The sequence below is a fragment of the Elaeis guineensis genome, chromosome 10, assembly GCF_000442705.2.
Source record: "Elaeis guineensis isolate ETL-2024a chromosome 10, EG11, whole genome shotgun sequence".
Lineage (NCBI taxonomy): Eukaryota > Viridiplantae > Streptophyta > Magnoliopsida > Arecales > Arecaceae > Elaeis > Elaeis guineensis.
Window position 1 is genome coordinate 15,682,346 of NC_026002.2, and position 21,744 is coordinate 15,704,089.

General features: G+C 38.8%; 1 protein-coding gene, 1 long non-coding RNA gene and 1 pseudogene across 2 annotated transcripts; 1 reads left to right on the forward strand and 2 right to left on the reverse strand.

Moving 5' to 3' along the window:
- Positions 1-51: 51 nt before the first annotated feature.
- Positions 52-10,824, reverse strand: LOC140852173 (NADH dehydrogenase [ubiquinone] flavoprotein 1, mitochondrial-like; annotated as a pseudogene).
- Positions 10,825-12,776: 1,952 nt separating this feature from the next.
- LOC105036579 (ABC transporter C family member 3-like) lies at positions 12,777-19,112 on the forward strand. The gene is given in 10 exon segments (XM_029262241.2): positions 12,777-13,279; positions 15,132-15,218; positions 15,742-16,344; positions 16,528-16,692; positions 17,013-17,180; positions 17,183-17,312; positions 17,394-17,914; positions 17,994-18,057; positions 18,162-18,401; positions 18,486-19,112. Coding segments are annotated over 10 exon segments (2,523 nt in total). The 5' UTR covers positions 12,777-12,856; the 3' UTR covers positions 18,608-19,112.
- LOC140851925 (uncharacterized) lies at positions 19,017-19,910 on the reverse strand. Its single transcript, XR_012134704.1, has 3 exons — positions 19,877-19,910; positions 19,641-19,741; positions 19,017-19,058 (listed from the first exon to the last, which is right to left on the reverse strand). It is a non-coding gene; the product is annotated as an uncharacterized lncRNA (long non-coding RNA).
- Between the last annotated feature and the right edge of the window lie 1,834 nt (positions 19,911-21,744).

Genomic DNA, 21,744 nt, shown 5'->3' on the forward strand with positions numbered 1-21,744 from the left:
CCACGGTAGAAATTTAAACAGGTTTCTAATCCAGAATTTTGGACACAGATATTAAAGATCCCGCGATGCAAAAAGCAAGCACCGTTCCTGCCTTTCCTGGTTTCGATTTCCAGATCATAATTGTACAAACTTTTCAGCCATGAAAGAGAGATTAGGACGGATGATGCCATACAAAAGACCAACTTGGCCACAACAGAGCTGTGTTTTCAAACAGAAATGAGTTATACTAGCATCCTTCATTATTTTTCACCCATAATTAAATTGAAACTAGAAGATGACAAAGTTTTGGAAAGTAATTTGGCCAAGTCACTCAAGCAGCTGCGGCCTCCAGCAGCTCCTTGTCTGCTCGCTCCCGAATCCTTCTTTCTAGTTCTGGCCTGAAATGCCTGATCAGCCCTTGGACTGGCCAAGCAGCAGCATCCCCCAATGCACAGATTGTATGCCCTTCGATCTGCTTCGTGACCTCCTGAAGCATATCAATCTCCTCCAGCTTCGCATTCCCCACCTTAAGCCTCTCCATGATCATCCAGAGCCACCCTGTCCCCTCCCTGCATGGTGTGCACTGACCACAGCTCTCACGCTTGTAGAAGTACGACAGCCTAGCTATCGCATCCACCACATCAGTAGATTTGACCATCACGATCACTGCTGCTGTGCCCAATCCAGACTGGACAGCCTTAAGCGCATCATAGTCCATCAAGACATCATCACATATGTGCTTAGGTAGGAGAGGTACAGAGGATCCACCTGGTATAACCGCCAACAAGTTATTCCACCCTCCTCTGACACCACCACAATGCCTCTCTATCAGCTCTTTCAATGGTATGCTCATCTCCTCTTCCACAGTGCAAGGTTTGTTTACATGGCCTGAGATACAGAACAGCTTTGTCCCTGAGTTGTTTTTCCGGCCAAAGCTCGCGAATCATTCTGGTCCTCGCCTTAGAATCGTGGGAGATACAGCCACCGTTTCCACATTGGTAACAGTTGTTGGACAGCCATATAAGCCTGCATTAGCTGGGAAAGGAGGCTTGAGTCTCGGTTTCCCTTGTTTCCCTTCAAGGCTTTCCAATAGAGCGGTCTCTTCCCCACAGATGTAGGCACCAGCACCGTAGTGAATATGAACATCAAAATTATAACCTGATCCACATGCATTCTTCCCCAACAATCCAGCTTGATATGCTTCCTTTCTTGCCTTCTCAAGAGTCAAACGTTCATTTACATACTCACCTCTTATGTAGATGTAAGCAGCAGTAGCCCGCATGCCAACTCCTGCAATCAGGCACCCTTCAAGTAGTTTGTGGGGCTCATGGCGCATGATTTCTCTATCTTTACATGTACCAGGTTCACTCTCATCAGCATTAACAACAAGATATGAAGGACGGCCATCAGATACCTTTGGCATGAAGGACCACTTGAGGCCAGATGGAAAACCAGCCCCTCCACGACCTCGAAGACCAGACTTCTTCATTTCATTGACAATCCAATCAGAGCCCTTGAGCACCAAGTCTTTGGTTCTATACCAGTCCCCCCGCTTCATCGCACCTTTAAGGAATGGGTCATGCAAACCATAAAGGTTGGTAAAAATACGATCTTCATCTTTAAGACCACCGAAGTGGGTCTTCTCTGGAGGTGGAGGAGGTGAGGGAGGCTGTGGTGTACTTGCTGTTGTCGCAGCCTGGGTGCTAAATGACCTATAAACAGAATTAAACCTCCCACCATTGAAATGATGACACAGTTGTGCCCTTGGTGGACAAAAGAAGTTCTTGACGGCTCCCTGACAAAAAGACCAGACATGAACGAACTTGAACTTCTTTTAGCATCATAACCTTTTCAGTCAGAATAGTTTGCTGCTGGAAACAAAGCACGAGCCAATAAGCAAATCAACAGTTTATATATGACGGATGAGGTAAGAGGATCACTCTGAGCACACAATAAAATTTGGAAGACAACTAGAAAAGTTGTGCACAGAAGGCACATAAATTTGATGGAATTCCTTTCCTACTGAAAATGATTTTCAAGAGAAATACTGATACATATACCAGCAATATCACATCTCTTCCACTTCCCATAGCATAAACAAAATATAGTGACCTTCAGAGATAATAATTTAAGAAATTTACAGAAATTCACAAATTGTTATATCTGATCTACAAAATGCATTCATTAGAACCATGGGATTTTCCAAAAACCATAACAGGTTTATGGAAACTTAATGCTCCTAGACAAAAACTTTGGCATGGCTTTAGCCAGGCATGCACCCAATCATCCTAGCTTCACTCTCCCAGAAGTGCTACTACAACTGTCATATTACTATGTCATGAAAATATCGGAAGAAAACCCAATAGCACTTTTGGGCCAGAATTTGCTAATCCTCCTTTATCATCTTTCATATAAAAAAGCTACTCCTCATCAACACAAACTTTTTACATTCTTCCTCAAAGCTTCCAACATTTCTTTTTGGGGACAATATTCATACCCTATCCTAACCATTTCCAGTATTTTTTGCAGCAGTCTACACCAGGCCCTGTTGGCTAACACCATACATCATCAAGGCCTCTGTTTACTCCGCATCCCCGTAATTGAGCCATAAGTTCTCTTCCATTTAATCCCAAGTTACTGGAGCCGTTCGATTCCTCTAATGTATGCATATCCAACCTCATCATTCATTGTTTCACAAACACCTGCTTTAGCAGCCTCATCTTTGCAATAGTCTTCCACCGTGCACAGCCCCACTTCACATCCCACCTGTTTAAACCATCAAATAAAGATTGAAAGAAGGGGGGTAAAAAAAAAAAAAAAAAAGATGTGGTCATAATAATTGGTTTACTGACACCATTTGCTTCCTTGGCATCCTCCTAATTATAGGCAAAACTTGCTAGTTTAGAAAAATAACAAATAGTTAAGGCAGCACCATGCCAACATATAACATATCCCACTATACTCTAGCAAGATGAACCATCAAACTATCAAAAGATCTAATGACATGCAGAAAACGTAAATTCTAAGATTTCCAAAATTCAAAATCACCTACTACAACAAAAATCAAGAAAACCAGTAGCTTGTCATAAAAAAATTTGTGTCACTGCTTTATTCAATTTTTCAGAACATCACATCTACAATCTCTCATGACACTTCAAGTACCACATCTCCCAAAGTTCCATATCACCTTTGCCAAACCTCTTCATTGGATACCGTTGCCAGAAGCACCGCTATACCTCTAATTTCTTGAGCAACTGCTAAGTATTTCTGCATATCTCATAGTGGTTCAGGAACTCGCATTAAATGACCAAAAATTTTCACACAACATTGACCAAGTGGAGTGGAACAGTGATGAATGAATGTTAACCCTTGGCATTAAATGCAAGTTTCTCTTTAATCCTTGTATTTGAGGTGCAATGATGTAAGGAAAGTTCCCTTGGCAGTAGAAGCAGATTTCATCATTAATTGTTTCATGCCTCGATGCAAGGAAAGCTCCCACTGTAAACGATATCCTTAAAATGAGCAGGTCTCAGCAGGCAATCGGTGACATGATTCCATCAACCAGGTCCTACCCAAGCAAATATGCTACAAGATCCCTCTTCTGGTTTGTCCACCACCATTTCTTTCCCCAATAGTTATTATTATATAGGAGACAAAACTAAAGTAATAAAGCATACCTTCTATAATATTTTAACCAACTTTACCCCATAAATGTAGATGAGTTACAACTTACAAGATAAGATACTCATTATCAACTAAATTATAGAGAGATTGTAAAAACACAAATAAATAGAATCACATTCCGAAATTCCCAGACAAACCTGCAAAGCTACTATATCTTCTCAATCTATCACTAGCACAGGATTCAGAATAATCATAATATTCGTTGTTCTTATCAAAAAAAAAAAAAAAATCATAATATCTGCTGTCTAGGCAACTGAATGCTTCTAGACAGCAAACAAGAATGTCATCCAATGTCCACATAGCCAGTGCTATTATGAAAAAATATTAGAGTTACATGTGTGTGTGTGTGTGTGTCTGTGTGAGGGGATGGGAGGTGGGGGTGGAGGGCGGGGATACGGGGCTACCTGCCTTGACCGCAAGTGACTTGTTTTAGCACCTGCCTAGCTCCTAGGCACCATGCCGTCCACTTGGCTACATTTGCACCTCCTCTATCTTTTAGAAATTGGCTGTGATCATGAATTTACCAACTACTGGGATCCGAGAGAAATTATCCTTCTTTAACAGTTATTCTTTTTTTATCCATAATTCCCATCTAAGAGCCGCCATTCTAGCAAATGTCTACAGATCCTAGCTTAAAAGCTGTATTCAAACTCTACAAGTTTGTTCCCTTAAAATTTCCTAATCCTTGGTACAAATTCTAGCCACCATTCTCCACAGGTTCCTCATGTATTTGACACCCATGATCATATCGTAGTCTTCTCAAATGTTTGTTCTGCATTTCAAGTCCATATCAATAAAGTCTACACCATTCTCCTAAATGACTATGGTTTCCCACTAGCTCTAACATACTCACTTTCAATATCTCATGCTTTCTAGTTTAACCATGCAGCAAGTTTAATATTTCCAAATCTGTCATAGCTGTCTTTTCTGCGCAAACAAACTTTAAAGTCCAACTATTTAACAATCTAAATTATATTGTTGGTTTTATTATTGTCTTAATACAACTTTATTCTTTGTTCTCCATGACATGCAACCGCCAGAAAAAAACATGAAAACATTTATACAACTCATCAGGTGCATTATAATTATATTACACTGTGCCTTTATGTATAATCTCTCCAAAACTTTGTTAAATGAATCCATCCTAGAGAATGATCATACAAGATACATTTTGACAGAACATAAATAATCCAAACTTCCATTTGACTAAACTATTGCTATTTTGTATCGATGAATTTCCAAGCTGTACTATTGGGTTTCCTTGATATACTGCCGATATTTTATATATTTCAAAATAGAATAGGGACTAATGGCTGCTTTGATTATGCCTAGTAATACCAGTCCATTCACCAAGAATAAAAGATTACTTATAGGCACACAATTACCAAGTGTTGCACAATTTCCCATAAACAATTATTATTTATCTAGATTCTAGTTGCATGGAGTGTTTTGAAAAGCTCATGTATTTTTGGTTCATTGAGGAAGCATTTTTACTTTATCCCTTGATTGTGAAGGCAGATCTAAGATCTCCCAATAATTTTGTTTCTTATACTAGCTAAAAAATGAAAATTGGCTGCCAAAATATTGCTAAAGAGAGGTTGCTACCAACAGAGGTGGGCATCTAATCGAGCAAGACTAATAAGAGGCTAGATCATCAATTTACCAATCTAACTCCAGTTGCTGATCAAGGGCCTGCTTGGTTGCATCAAACTAGGCCATCTGAACTATAGTTCAGTCAAAGTGGCCTAGTTCAACTGTTTGAATGCCCAAAGTGCCCTCTCGAACTAAGTTCAACCAAAGTGGTTCACGAACTCAATTTGAACCATAAAATAAATAGATTTAGAGTTTGGTGACTTCAGTCTACTTTGAATCAGTCACCAAAGTGCAAATGGTCTTTCGCCTTGCCCCTTTCCACCTGATGTGATGCTCCATATACCTCCCTTCAGTGATTGCCCTGATCCCCTCCAGCCCTTTGGCAATAACCCCAACCTCCCTCACTCCTCTGGCAGTAGCCCTGACCTCCTTGCACCTCTGCCAGTAGTCTTGGCCTCCCGCTCTTCCCTTCTCTCCAACACCAGCCCTACCCTTCCCCTCTTGGCAATGGCCACGCACTCCACCCATCCACCAATTGCCTCGCTATCCTCTGCCTACCTAGCAATTGCCACACCCCCACCTACCCTTCCAGTGGCAACACATGGCTTACCATGTCCCTTTTAGCAGCTGCCTCAACCTCCCCACCCCTCCAACCGCAACCATATCCTCCCTCACCTTGTGCAACGACTACCCCAACCTCCCCTGCTACCCCGACCTCCCCTTCTCTCCAACACCAGCCCTACCCTTCCCCTCTTGGCAATGGCCACGCACTCCGCACTCCACCCATCCACCAATTGCCTCGCTATCCTCTGCCTATCTAGCAATTGCCACACCCCCACCTACCCTTCCAGTGGCAACACATGGCTTACCATGTCCCTTTTAGCAGCTGCCTCAACCTCCCCCACCCCTCCAACCGCAACCATATCCTCCCTCACCTTGTGCAACGACTACCGCGACCTCCCCTGCCCCTCTAGCAGTTGACTCCTCCCCCACCACACCGAAGTCGACCACAGCCCCTCCAAAGATAACCCTAGCCTCCACTACCCCTTCAACCAAGGCCATGCTATCCCCAACTCCAATGACGACCTTGCCCACTACAGCGCCGATGATGGACCCTCCCTCCACTCCACCCCCTTTGCAACCAAACACCTAAAGTCTCACTTTGACAAAAGTGAGTTCTCAAAACTTAGTTCGGGCAAAATGGCCACTTCTCACTTCAGTCACTTCGGTGCAACCAAGCATGCCCTAAAATGATCATGATAATATGTTTTGGAGGCTAACATAAATTTAGATCCGCAAAAAAAAGAATAAGGATATGATCATATCAGACACTTGCATTATTATGATATTGGAGGATGTATTAAGGATTGCAACAAGTTTTTAACAAGAAGATATGTCTTCCATATGATACATCAATTTTTTTTTTGAAGTCATTAATAATAGATATGGAACCATTTTTTATTTCATGGTTTGACAACTCCATTATCAGATTTTAAGGCACTTTTCTCAAGAGAATTAGAGATCATATTCTTCTCTCTCTTTAGTAACTGATGGAGAAGAGAGAGAGAAGATTTGATGCTAGCTGGCTGCTACAGCTAGCTCTTTCCTTTGAATTTATTATATCTTATTATAAAAATACCAAATTGTTATTGACTCAACTCTGACTCAACATCCAAAATTGTGGATCAGCCACATGCCCTAAATAGAGATCCAAATTAAAGTAAGTTGGATAGAACAATTCAATGTTTTAAAAGGTGATTGCAGAATGCAAGCAGTCAAAAGGCCGCATAGAGCATATAAGTTATGTGGGCTGCATATGCAGTTAGTATTTTTAATATTTAACATAAAAAAGAAACGTTTGCTTTAAAAACAATGCAACTAATGTTTTCAATAAATAATAGCAATATCAATAAGATCTAGCAATTATTGTTTATTTCTTAGTAGTAATATGATAACATAGTAAACATATAGACAGTATTAATATACATATCTTTGTCCTATTTGAAACTCACAGCAAACCTAACAATTAGTTCGAACCTACCTTGTTGATATAGGCTTGCATAAGAGTGTCCAAGCATGCAGTCACATATGCTAAAAGACCCACATATGTGGTCGCATGATGATAGATAGGTTGCATATATGCAACCACATAATTCTAATCCTACTGTATATCTGACTGCTTTGTGTTAAGCAAACCATTATTTCAGCCTATATGCAATGCAACCACAAATAGTAACTGCATATAGGGAATGTTATGTGGCCAGGGGACTGCATACACATGTGCCACATAAGTGGCCACTTGCAACGAATTTCAAAACATTAAAACAACTGAATAAAACTTCATTTCAACTTCATTTATTTAATGCAACCTTGCTTGAATTGTAAGCCAGACCCATAAACTCTATCTTGGTACTTACATAAGTTAGGTTCTAGTTTTACACATTTTAAGTTTAGGCATTAAGCTTGGGCCTATTTCAAATCCATAACCAATTCATGTCTAGTTCTTGTGGGACCTTAATCTATGCAGACATGTATGATAATTTAAAAACTTAGTTTAGAGATTTGATTAGGGCAGTCAAATTTGGACCGAGTTTTGGAGTGTTGGTCAAAAAAAAAAATCAAAAAAAAGGAAAAAAAAGAAAGCCAAGAGACTACATATATTGCAAACTTTTACTGTATTTTAAATTATTGGAATGACTGATTGAATTATTTCAGTATTTATCAACTGAGTTTCAAATTTAGGGAAAAATTAAAATGATATTGAAAATCAATGAAAATATTAAAGAATCAATATACTAATCAATTTAAAATGTAATACATTATTCACATATTTGATAACAAACTAATTATCGAATAGATAACTATATAACTACCTACAAGAGAAATTGTAAAAACTTAAATTTGCATACAAATATTTCAAAAAAAAAAAATGCATATAACACATCAACTTGAGATGATAGTTACGATCATATCACAGAACCCACTTTGACAATAAGACTATGGTTATCGATATAGCTTCAATCCGTTAAAATCAAACTCATACTTGCTTCCAATCTTCTCAAAGCTGCACCAAGAGAAAAAGAAAGAAAAACAATTGTATTTTGAATGCTAGAAGTGTCACTCTTGATAGGCATTGTAACACTACAAGGCAATTGACTGTTAAAACCTTGAATAAGAAGCAATTTTATCTGTATTTCAGAATACATCTCTTCATTTTATTGTTGTATAATTTCAAATGATAGCAAATTAAAACATATTAAAGCAGTCCTTACTTCATCTAACGATGCTCCTCTAAGACTTCTAGGAGGTTATATGTGTGCATGATTATTAAGACCTTATTTGTCAGAAGAGGGACTACATGCATGAATGCATTAGGGTGCTTGTACACAGAAACAAGCTGCTAAAAAGAAGAAGAAGAAGAAGAAGAACAAGGAAATGCTTAGAAAACAGGTGCAGGGACAAGTCTCTGAAGGGGGCATGCCATCCTAAATAAAAGTTTCCTACTATTACCATTTAGACACACTTATCAATAGGTTATGATGTAAAACTGATAAGACTTCGAAAATACCAAATTCTACATGAACAAATAGTTTATATAAACAAGAAATGCTATTATTTGACTCAAAAACCCCTTGTTTTAACTCTAAGAGGAAACAGCCTATATTTTAAAGACCGAAGAAATGGTTCCAAAATTACACTAAAGTTCCAAACAATAGATAAATATCTTGGTCATCCGTGACCGAGACTAACGAAAACCACCTTTCTTGAATCTAAGACTTCCTAAAACCCGAAGAGAAGACTTCTGATACCAGTTAAATTTCCCAAATCTAGTTGAATCTGGCCACAACTGACCAAAATTGGCCAGAACGTGAAACAAAAGAAAGCCTACCTAGTTGAATGGCATGGTAGTCGCGGAGTATTGTAAAAATGAAAGGGATCACAGAACATTGGAGCCAATTCATCCAATAATTTCTAAAAATAGGAAACGATAATATTGGTGTTCTACAGAACGATTGAATCTGAGGAATCATCCACTGATCGAATTAAAAAGACACCATAGGTGATATGTCAAAAGCAAGCCAACCCTAGATCTAAAACGAGGCGTTCATTTCATTCATTCGAGGAAGGCGAAAAAATACGAAAAAAAAAACCGATCGATCGATCAAGTGAGAAGGGTTGGAAAAAAAAAATCGGCCTAGCTTGGCTCCGATGCGCTCGTCGGCGACGAGGAGCCTCGCCATCATCGATCTGGCGGTGGCCTTCGTGGCCACCTCTGCCGCCTTCTTCGCCGCACTCATCGTTGCTCTCCGCCCTCGGCTTCGTTCCCTCTTCGACCGATCTCGTGGGAGGGGTTAACTTGAATGAACTCTGAGCCTATCAGATCCACCCATTGCGTAGTGCGCCTGACTTGCACGTGGAATAGCAACGTGGCAGCTTGAGCGGCCACGTATTTATGCCTAAACAATTAATTTGTTAATTATTCAATTTTTTTAATGTACCCAAAAAAAATCTAATTACGAAATCTAATCATATCATATATATATATATATATATATATATATATGTATATATATATTACAAAACGGAGCAAACGCCGGAGCCACTGGTACACCGCCGGAGCCACTGCCGACGTCGTCTATATCGCCAGCGATGTGGGCCCTAACTACAACACCGATGTCTCCCACCCCTCTCGGTTCTGCCGCCGCCTCCACCTCCCCTCCCCACCGACCTCCATGCCCCCCGACGTCCTCTCTGCTCTCCTCGCCGCCACCTCTAGTCAGTCTCCACCGTCGCCTTCCCCTTCCGATCTTCCTCAGGTGCGTGCCTTCCTTCACCTCTCTTCTTTTTTTTTTTCATTTTCTTTTCTATTTTTCCACCCATCCAACACAACACAGAAGAGAGAGAGAAGGGAACATGGGGAAGAGAGAGGGCGGGGAGGGGAGCACAATAAAGAGGAAATGCAGGGAAGAAGATCTGAGGCAGGGATAACGGCGATGGAGGCGCCGACGGAGACGGAGATGAGGGCGGTGGTTGACAACGGCGGTGGAGGCGTTGGCAGAGGCGACGGGTTTCCGGCCGCGAGAAAGGCCGCCGGAAGGGTTTCCGACAGCTTATATGGGAGCGTGGCAGGCGATCCGCGACGATCGGAAGAGAGGAGATGGGGGCGAAGGAAGACGGAAGGGAATGGAGGAAAGAGAGATCGCGTACCTTGGTCACGGAGACAGACAAGAGGGAGAAATCTTGGACGGACGGGGAGTTGGAAGGCGGAGGAGGGAGATCTGGGCGGCTTCCGCTTCCGGCAGCTATATGAAAGCGTGGCGGGCGATCCGCGACGATCGGAGGAGAGAAGATGGGGGCGAAGGAAGACGGAAGGGAATGAAGGAAAGAGGGATCGCGTCACGGAGATGGACAAGAGAGAGAAATCTTGGACGGACGGGGGGAGTTGGAAGGAGGGAGATCTGGGCGGCTTCCGCCTCCTAGAACGAGAAGACGGTCCGGAGCATTCTGTGCGGTGGCTACAATGACATCCAATTTGCCAGTGGCAATTGATCTTGGGGCTGCGCCCATGGTCCAGGCGGTCGGGTCGGTCTGTTTTCCTATTGTGAGCTCATCTCATCTTGGGCTGGGCTGAAACATTCTTATAGCAATATGATCCCTCAAGTGATCACGCCCATCTGGCAACCAGAGAGTATTCCCCGGACATTGAAAACTTCAGTTTTTTTCTTTTAAATAATTGTGTGTGGGATGCTTCGATCGTTCATGACATTGCTTGACCATTCATACCATCAATTTATGATGTCATGATCATTATAGGCCCACATTTGACACTTTCATGTGAAAAAATTTATTTCTAACATAATGATGAGCTCGCCGAATGGTGGTTTTCAGCTGCCCTTGGAATAGGTGGGGGAGGACAAGTGGATATTAGAAGGTGCGTTAATTAGCCCAAGGGTATATTTAATCTATGGTTTTGAGTTCTTAATGATACCTTTTAATCGAAGCATCTCTAGAAACTGTGGTGGGCCCCACTTACTCGGGTGGGTCTAGAGGAGTAGAGAGACTTGAGTGGTCGAGAATAGGATTCCCTTGCTGCTAGGGTTGGGCTTACCATTTTATTAACCATGGTTAAGATGTGAGGATAAGACTTGAGAGAAAAGGATGGAGATTAATTAGGATTTAGTAATACATACAAAACCGATAAATAAGTTAAATATTAAATTGAATGAATATCAAAAAAATATAATAAAATTTTAAATTAAATATTAAATATAGTTTAAAAAATTACACTCTATGCATTGCATGGGGTTCTAAGGTAGTTACCAATTAATTCATGAGGAAAGGTTGTTGGTTAAGACAGTTATTAGGCTATCTAAAAATTTGGAGTTCAAATTATATCTGAGGTTTTAATTTTAAATTTTAATTTCTATAGAGTATGTTAAATGGATTCAATTAAAATTTGGAACGGATCGGATAGCTAAAAACATCATATCCAGCTTTGATACTGCTTTGTTACTAAAAATCACAATGGGTTAAGTCAGCTAATATTTGTACTCGTCTCGCAATTAAAAATTCCATACCAATATCTACACTATCCACCTATAGTCGGATCAGATCAAGTAAAATTATAGATGTAATCGAGGCAAGCTGAGTTAACTAGCCAGAAGATCGGCTCGACTCGACTCACAATACTTGGAATTGAAACTTGACTTAAGATCGATCAAGCCTCAATATCTTAAACTTGAGCTCAACTCAATGAAAAATAGATAAAACTTAAGATTAACTTGACTCGACTCAAATATTATTGAAACCATACTCGAACTCGAGTTCGAACTCAAAATCAAACCTTAACCTACTAATAATATATATATATATTATAAATAAAAATAATATTATTAAAATTATATATTAACTTGAGTAGACTCGTAAACTTTCAAGCGAAATATCCTGCTACTCGAGCTCGATAATAACTAAGTCGAATCGAGCTCGAGTAGCTAGTGAGCAATTCAACTCAATTGCACCCTTAGATAAACTAAATGGTGTGGGTTGAATCAAGCAACAAAACGGATAAGCAACTCATCGTACGGACATTTTAAAATTACTCTAATCTTGGAAAAGAAAATTTAGATTAAGGTTATATTAAATTGGATTCAAAGAAAGCATTATCCGCATCTAATCCGAATCTACTTCGAATATTTTATCTAGATTATATAGCCATCCTGGGGTTTAAATGGGTTGGGCCGGATATGGTATTCGATGGGTTTGGATTGAGAGATTTGAAATTTGATTTCAAAAACAGTTAGGCTCCTAAAGTTTCATATTTGTCATTTTTGTTCTAAGTCTTAGTTTTTCAATTATGAAAATAAGAAAAAAAATAAGAAAACTATACAAAATTTTGAGTACTGCAAGGTGCTCTTCGAAGACATCCATCAAAAGATGAGTGGCTGTGTGCGCACTTAAAATACTAAGAAAAGAGAAATTGTTCTTCGGAGACATCCATCAAAAGATAAGTTGGATAGAGATTGAGCCTGGGGAGTACACTTGGGAACCTGATTCCAGTTCGAAAAGGCCCACCCTCAAGATTGATAAGAAGATTGAAATCATGAGAGGAGACAAGGTTGCTGTGTGTGGGTCGGTTGGATCGGGGAAATCGAGCTTCCTGTGCAGTATAATTGGAGAAATTCCAAAAATTAATGGCGCAGGAATCGAAGTATTCGGATCGAGAGCTTATGTGCCTCAGAGTGCTTGGATTCAGACAGGAACCATCAAAGAGAATGTGCTTTTTGGGAAGGAGATGGATAGAGGCTTTTATGAAGAGGTGTTGGAGGGTTGTGCTTTGGATAGGGATATTGGACTATGGGCTGATGGAGACTTGACCATGGTAGGAGAGAGGGGGATTAATTTGAGTGGGGGACAGAAGCAGAGGATTCAATTGGCAAGAGCTATCTATAGCGATTCAGATATTTGCTTGTTGGATGATCCTTTCAGTGCTGTAGATGCCCACACTGGTGCACATCTCTTCAAGGTATGAGAATTTTCCCTCCATCCAAGTTCGAGTCATTTAAATAATAAATTGGTGGATGATTATGCTTGGTGTCAGTCCATGCAAGAAAAAACCCATCTTTAGTTTAATAGTTGATGCCCACAGAAATTGGTATCCGAAAACCAGTTATCATTGTGTGCTTAGGTGTACTACACCCCATTGAAAATCAATCACAGACCATCCAAATTCAAGATCCAAATCATGGAACATGATCTCCACCACAAAATAGGCTTAGAAATCAAAATTCATGTGTTTTAATGGTCTCCAACATAATCATCAAATAGATATCAAAATGGATGGTATTACTTGCATAAGCATAGTAAATTACATGGCAAGGCATATAAATTGAAAATCCACTTCATGAATCATGATCCACATGTCTTAAAACATGGTTAAATTTAAATTTATCAAGCTTTCATAATTAAATCATGGTACAACATCGTATCATGCTATTTAAACTTTCCATTTTAACATCTATTTGATAATTAGGTCAGATACCACCAAAATATATGAATTTTAGTTCTTAAGCCTATTTTTTGCTACATATCATTTTGGTTGGTTTCGATCTTAAATTTGGATGGCTATTGCTGATTTCAAAGGGTGTTTACAATTTCCCGATATACCAGGGCACACAGCAGCACATCTCATATTCATAATTGTCCAATTCTGTATTTTATCTTGGGTTATCCCTTTACCTGCTAGATTGATTAATCTCATTATCACATGTGTGAAGGCCATAATGTCCTGCAGGAAGACATTTGCTGAAACTCATATGTTGATGTTAAAATAGCCTATTGCCCTACCATTTGGAGAAAGGGAGAAATAAGCATTGGATCCCATGGGTTGATTGTAAACTTACTACCAAAATACTCTGGAAAACATATTAAAAAAATCAAGTTATGTTAACCTGTTGTCAATTATCCCTCCAATTTTTACCTGACAACAAAAGATCTTTTCCTATTTTTGGGTGTCTTTTCAGTGTGATTCATGGTTTTTGTTTGATTATTGTCTCCATTTTCATGAACTTTCCTAACTTTTCTTAAAACATGTTCATTATCAAAATGCTGCAAATATTCTTATTCTTACTCTCACCTTAATTTTTATCAATATTCAGTATCATGATTCTTTAACCAAATAAAACATGTGCAGCGTTATAATGAACATCTTTTAAATTTTTTTCAACTGAGTATAATCAAACTAAGAGTCTGCAACATTATAACAGTTTTACTGAAAATCTATACATCATTCCTCTTAAGCTACCCTTTTTCTTTTTTTTAAAAAAAAAAAAGATTACATCCATAAAGAGAGGGAAAGTTCCGGGCCACTTGTATTAAGAAAATGAAAGGGACTTAGTGCACAGTCTTCTTGAGCTAATTACAATGTCCATCAATTACAAAAATTTATTACAACAAACCACAAAAAATCTCCCCTCTACATATAATAAGATAATTTGCTTCAGCATTATGTTCTACAATTGAAGCAACTTTCTACACAAAGTTCCTAGTTCCCACATACTGCATTTTATGTCAGCAATACCGTGTGCAATTTGGAAGCAGTTTTATAGCACAAGCTGATCCATTTCTAGCACTCAATTATTGAGCACTTAATGACCTCCACATCATTTATATATTATTCAGCCTAAAGCTACCTTCTGCTACCAAACCTCCAACTCAGTCTCAAGTCGTTTCATGATTCAGCCCTCGGCTTATATATATTGATGCCAGTTGACAAAATGCCGACAGTATATATCAAATGGATATGCACACAAATACATTCAAAGAATCCAATTCATTGTTGATGGCATCTCTAACAAAAAGTGTGAACATTTGTGCAGGAATGTCTCATGGGTTTGTTGTTCAATAAGACCATCATCTATGTCACCCATCAACTGGAATTTTTAGATGCTGCAGACCTTATTCTGGTACGATCTATGTTTCTCTCCCATTGCTCAAGCTAATATGCATGGCATAAAAAAGCTTTAGGTTCCTATTAATGCACACAAAGAGTTCATTGGGCCAACACAATGTTGGCCTGGGAATTCAATTTTCAGCCACCCCCCTCTGTACTGGACTGATTCCCTCAAGTGGCAACAATTCCCTCATTCCACATGGCAGGAGGAAATTTTCGAGTGCAAAAAATGAGTACTTCCTAACATTACATGTAAGTAGTGAATTACCTCATTATGGATAACTTATATGGCTTATTGACAACTTAAAAGAAAGTGATTGCATGACAAATATCTGATAATAGGTTCTAGGATATGGTTGCTTATGTTTATTTTCAGACATGGGAGAGTTCATAACTACTTTCTTTCTGATAATGATCATGTTCCGTGAAAATAGTAAAGACCAGACCCTGCTACAGGACTAGATAGCACTAGTATCCTGCAACTAAGTACTAGCGTGAGTTTATTTGAGAGAATAACACATTTAAAATGTTTGCAGGTAATGCAAGATGGAAAGATCGTTCAGTCTGGAAAATATGAAGATCTGATAGCAGACACAGATGGGGAGCTGGTACGACAAATGACAGCACATAGACAATCACTGAGCCAAGTGACTCCACCAAAAAAGCATGGTATGCCAATTATTAAAAGGCATAAGGTCAAGCAAATGGAGCCAAAAGAAGTAAAACATGATAATTTTAAGAGGAAATCTGAGCTTTCAGAAGGAATGCATGAAGAAGAAAGGGAGACTGGACGAGTGAAATGGCATGTTTACCGAACTTTTGTCACTTTGGCATATAAAGGAACTCTTGTTCCGGTTATACTGTTCTGCCAAGTTCTCTTTCAAGGGTTACAGATGGGCAGCAACTACTGGATTGCCTGGGCAACCGACAAGGAAGATAAAGTTAGTAGAGAGAAATTAATAGGAATTTTTGTTCTACTCTCTGGGGGCAGCTCTGCACTTGTCCTTGGAAGGGCAGTTTTACTAGCAACAATTGCCATTGAAACAGCTCAGCAGCTATTTCTTAGCATGACGAAAAGCATTTTTCGAGCACCCATTTTCTTTTTTGACACAACTCCTTCCAGTCGAATCCTTAACAGGGTTAGTATCTTATCAGTGTTTAAGATTATAATACTATCTTTAGCGAGTTTTTGAGGCAAAGTTTGCCACATTACATGAGTACATGGAACTTGTCATACGTTTCTGAACTGAAATTTCATATCATCATCAGCTATGTTAACCAAAAATTATCGAGTTGAAAAACTAACATTCTTTCATTTTCAGTCTTCTACAGATCAAAGCACAGTGGACACAGACATTCCCTACAGGTTAGCTGGACTAATATTTGCGCTTGTTCAGCTCCTGCTTATCATTGTACTCATGTCACAAGTTGCATGGCCAGTGTTCATTCTCTTCATCATCATACTAGCAATCTCCATGTGGTATCAGGTAATCCAATAAGCCCATTTTTAGTTTTTGTTTTTTCTTATCTGCAAGATTCAGACCTATAAATCTTCTTTAGATAGGTTATCATACGAGACTGCATTGCAAGCTGCCTTTAGTCATGTCCATATCCATGACATCCATATGCAAACATTTTGTGCAACAACCATCTCCATATTGACTGATATCATGCGTAAAAAGTTTGATGCCTTCCATATTCAACATTGATAACATACACAGGAACTGATTAAGGATTAATTCCCATTTTATTGATCTCCTATATAAATGTGCAATTAATAGATTAAATGATCATTATTTTCCTGCAGAATTACTATATCAGTGCTGCTAGAGAATTAGCCAGAATGGTTGGGATTAGAAAAGCTCCAATTCTCCACCATTTCTCAGAGTCCATTGCTGGAGCTGCAACTATCCGCTGCTTCAATCAGGAGGACCGCTTTTTCATGAGGAACCTCAGCTTGATCGATGAGTATTCTCGCATCGCATTACCTTCCACAATTCTGCCACAATGGAATGGCTGTGTGTTTGCATTAATTTCCTTTTCAACCTTGTCTTCTTCCTTGCACTGATCATCCTAGTGACAATGCCGAGGAATGCTATTGATCCCAGTAAGCTTTATCCAGCAACATACATTCAGATAATGAGATATATGCTCTTACAAGTACTGATGAATTTAATTTGGTTTTCAGGCCTTGCAGGACTTGCTGCTACCTCCGGTCTAAATTTAAATGTACTGCAGGCTTGGGTCATATGGAATCTCTGCAATGTGGAGAACAAGATGATCTGCGTAGAAAGAATTCTGCAGTTTTCCAACATACCAAGTGAGGCCCCTTTGGTAATAAAGAATTGTAGACCAGAAGAAGACTGGCCAAACTATGGAACAATTCAGCTAGATAACCTCCATGTTCGCTATAGCCCTGAGCTTCCTATGGTCCTTAAAGAAATCAGCTGCACTTTCCCAGGAGAGAAGAAAATAGGAGTTGTTGGCAGGACAGGGAGTGGGAAATCTACACTTATCCAAGCTCTTTTCAGAGTGGTAGAGCCATCGGTAGGAAGGATAATGATCGACGGAGTAGACATTTGTCAACTAGGTCTGCATGATTTGAGATCTAGATTGAGCATAATACCACAAGAGCCAACACTTTTTCAAGGAACTGTGAGGACAAATTTGGATCCTTTTAAGAAGCATTCAGATTCAGAAATTTGGGATGTAAGCATTATATTATTTCTATCCATTCTATAGGTGCACAACTAAACAAAGAATTCAACTGACGTGGTACAACTTGCAGGCTCTATGTAAGTGTCGTCTTGCGGAGATAGTAAAGAAAGACCAGAGGCTGCTTGAAGCACCAGGTTGTTAAAATTTTTCTGAAAAAATAATCATACCTTCAAGATGTCTTCTTTCTCCTCAGCTTCTACTTCTAATTATATAACAGAAATATGGTTTTATGATACAGTTGCAGAAGATGGAGAGAATTGGAGTGTGGGGCAGAGACAACTGGTTTGCCTGGCGAGAGTTTTGCTAAAGAAGAGGAGGATTCTTGTGTTAGATGAAGCTACAGCTTCAGTAGACACTGCAACAGATAACTTTATCCAGAAGACCATAAGAGAAGAAACCAGTAACTGCACCATCATCACAGTGGCACACCGAATACCTACAGTCATTGATAGTGACTTGGTTCTAGTACTCGATGAAGGTACATAGGAAAAAATAACGAGTATAAGAAAATGAAAATTTCTCAAATGTTTTCAATTGACAAATTGCTATTGTTGTGGTGCAGGGAGAGTTTTGGAGTTTGATTCTCCTGGCATTCTTCTTAGAGATGAATCATCAGCCTTCTCAAAGTTGGTGATGGAGTTCTTAGGGAGGTCAAGGAGCAATCATGACTCAGATTTCACTTGAAACAGGAGGAGGATATACCATGGAGCATGTATGTATACTTGCTGATATGATAGATTCTAAAGTCATCCAGGGGGATTTATGAAAATCATAGCACCACCTTGATAGATAGCAGAAAGAGTAATGAAATCCTCACATCATCAGCAGCCAAAATAACTAAAGATTATTGGGTATATACCACTGTATACGGCAATAGACATAGAAAAGCAAGAAAGGATGATCAAAGATCAGAAGAAAGATGATACATGACAATGCTTAAAAAAGAATTTGACTGGATGAGTTACATCTCATAGAGAGTTTATATTTTCTATCACACCTTCTATGTTCATATGAAACTTCATTGCTGATATGTTACTTACTAATGCAAACTGAAGTTGTAGGTTTGACGGAATTAATTTGGGTAAAAGATCATAGTGACAGTATCTTTATTAGTATCATACTTAAACATGTATGTCTACAGTTCATGACCCAAAAAGAAAGGAAAAAAAAAACGAGACCGTTAGACCCCCCCCCCAAAAAAAAAAGCTGCAAAACATACAGCCAAATCATGATTGCAAACTATTTGAAATTTGAAAAAAATACCGTTTTAATATCATTTGGTGGAAAAAATAACTGCTACAGCACAGTAGAACGATTACGAACAAGATCTAAGATTTCTTCAGTAACTCGGACAACTTCTTTTGTAAAATAAAGATTGCTATGGTAAAACAGTAGAAAAAGGTCGACTATTTTTGTCAAATAAATCAGAAGCTTCCGAGAAACATTGAAAACTAAATAGAGCACCATCGGATCAGTAAAAAAGCTCATGCATCACGATATCGCTCAACAAACGATGCGGTTCGACAGAAGTATCAAATATTTGTTTATGAACAACTGATCGAACCGATGAAGGATTAGATACCAAGAAACGTTAGCGAGTAGTATTAACAGTCTATAATCTATCAAAACAATCAATGCACAACGAAGAAAAATATCCACGCATGTCAGATCATCAGATCTGGAGATCAGACACTACAAAGGGGGCATCACTTCATACCATGTAGTCAGTACTGATGAAGGGATCATTGACGGCAACGAGGTCAACATCACTGCTCTGGAGCGCGACCCTGGCGACCAAACGCCCGATCCTTCCAAACCCTATCACCATCAAACCAGATCACAAGAAATCAAAACCAAAACCCACCCAAAACAACGATCATCCAGATCAAAAGCCTAAATCCACAAAAAAAAAAAAAAAAAAAAAAAAAAAAGCAAAAAAAGTGAGAAACCAACCGTTGATACCGATCTTGATCTTCTTAGTTGCTGCCCAAAAAATACAAAACAAAATAAGAAAAATGACCAAAAATCAGTAAACCAAGAGCAAGGATAGGAGACATCAAGAGGTTCACCCATAGCAATCGGAGATGAGAGAAACAGAGACGCTGAGGAAAGAGAAAAAGCGAGAAACGATGGGGAGCAAGAGGTGGAGGAAATGGAGATGGAGGTGTATATGCTTCCAATTTAAAGACCACGAAAAAGTTATCACATGAAACGTAGGGCGTCTTTAATGAGCCACCAAATAGCAGAGGTTCTCACCTAAACCTCGGTTTCTTGACGTCGTCCTACCTGATATTTTAATTGATCGACCAATAACAGAGAGGAATACGATAGTAGTGGCGTTCTGGCGGGGTGGGGGATGGGATAAACGGGCACCGTGCCACGTCACCGTTAAGGGGCCGTGGCCCGTGAGGCCGATTCCTGCTGGAAGTAACGCAACCTGGGGTAAAAGTGCCACTGGTGTGGGACTAAATTGCGGACGTGCCACTGGGTCCCGAGTGCCATGGGCGAACCTTCCGTTTCTGGATGCTTCTGGTGGGTTGTCTTTTTCTTTACCTTTTTTTTTTTCTTCGGCAACGGGTTCGGGTTTGGGTGGACGTTTTTTTTTTTTTTTTTTTTTTTTTTTTCCGTGCTGTGTCCGGTCTCCCGCATGAGCCAAGCACCGCAGATGATTTTTTTCTTTTTTGGTACAAAGCCAGCCATCTGGGACTAGCCACCGTCCGATGGTTCTAGTTTCTGGGGAAATTCTTCCTGCACCGCGTAAAAAATCCGACGTGGAGTACGCTTCGTCCGATTAACTCACATAATTTTTATTTTTTAATATATATTTAATATTTATAAATTAATTTTTTTATTTAAAAATTTTATATGATAAAAATATTTTTATTTTTTTATAAAAAAAATTTACACCTGATCCATAGAATATCATAATATTTACGTCGAATATCATAATTTTTTTATAATATAAAAATATTTTTATTATTAAAAATTTTTTAAAAAAAAAACTAACTTGCGGATATTGAATATACGTTGAAAAGTGATTAGACAAAAATAATTTTCTCATATGACATCCGAAATGATATTATGATATCTGAAATAAAATATGATAATTTTTTATAAAAAAAATATTTTTATCATAAAAAATTTAGAATGATGAAAATATTTTTATTTTTGAAAAAAAAATTATAATATTTAAGATCAAAATATAATATTTAAAATAAAATATTTTAATTATATAAAAATCAATTTATAAAATATTAAATATATATTAAAAAATAATTATTATATAAATTAAACGGATGAAATGGTGCACTCGCATCGGATTTTCTGCACTGCACGCAGTGCACAAAAAAATTACTCCGATTGGCCCCTAATCGGTATCGCTGCTGATTCCAAAAATGCCTCTTGAAAATTGGAAGCGGAGAATGGACGTCCAAGTTCTATCGGCAAGGCGCAAAATACAGTGGTGGTCCACGGAGAAAGGATGGGATTCAATGAAGAGAACACGAGAAAGTGGATCCAGTCCAGCTTTACATAATTGAAGACTAATTTGCACTCAGCACATTTTTAGATCGATCATGTTAAATTGTTTATTAGCCTCCAGGATTTTTTTGATAGTTTTCTGTTGTAATTAAGTAGATTAATATCTTCATATTTGTGGTGCATGCTAGTTCTTAATTCTTTGATATTTGATGCTGGATGTCAGATATATTTATTTATTTTGAAATTGGTAGATACAATTATTCATTCTAAATTGGTTGGTTAGGATTCCACCTTCTTTGAAGTTCTGTTTACAAAGAAAAAAAAATAAAAATATACATCTG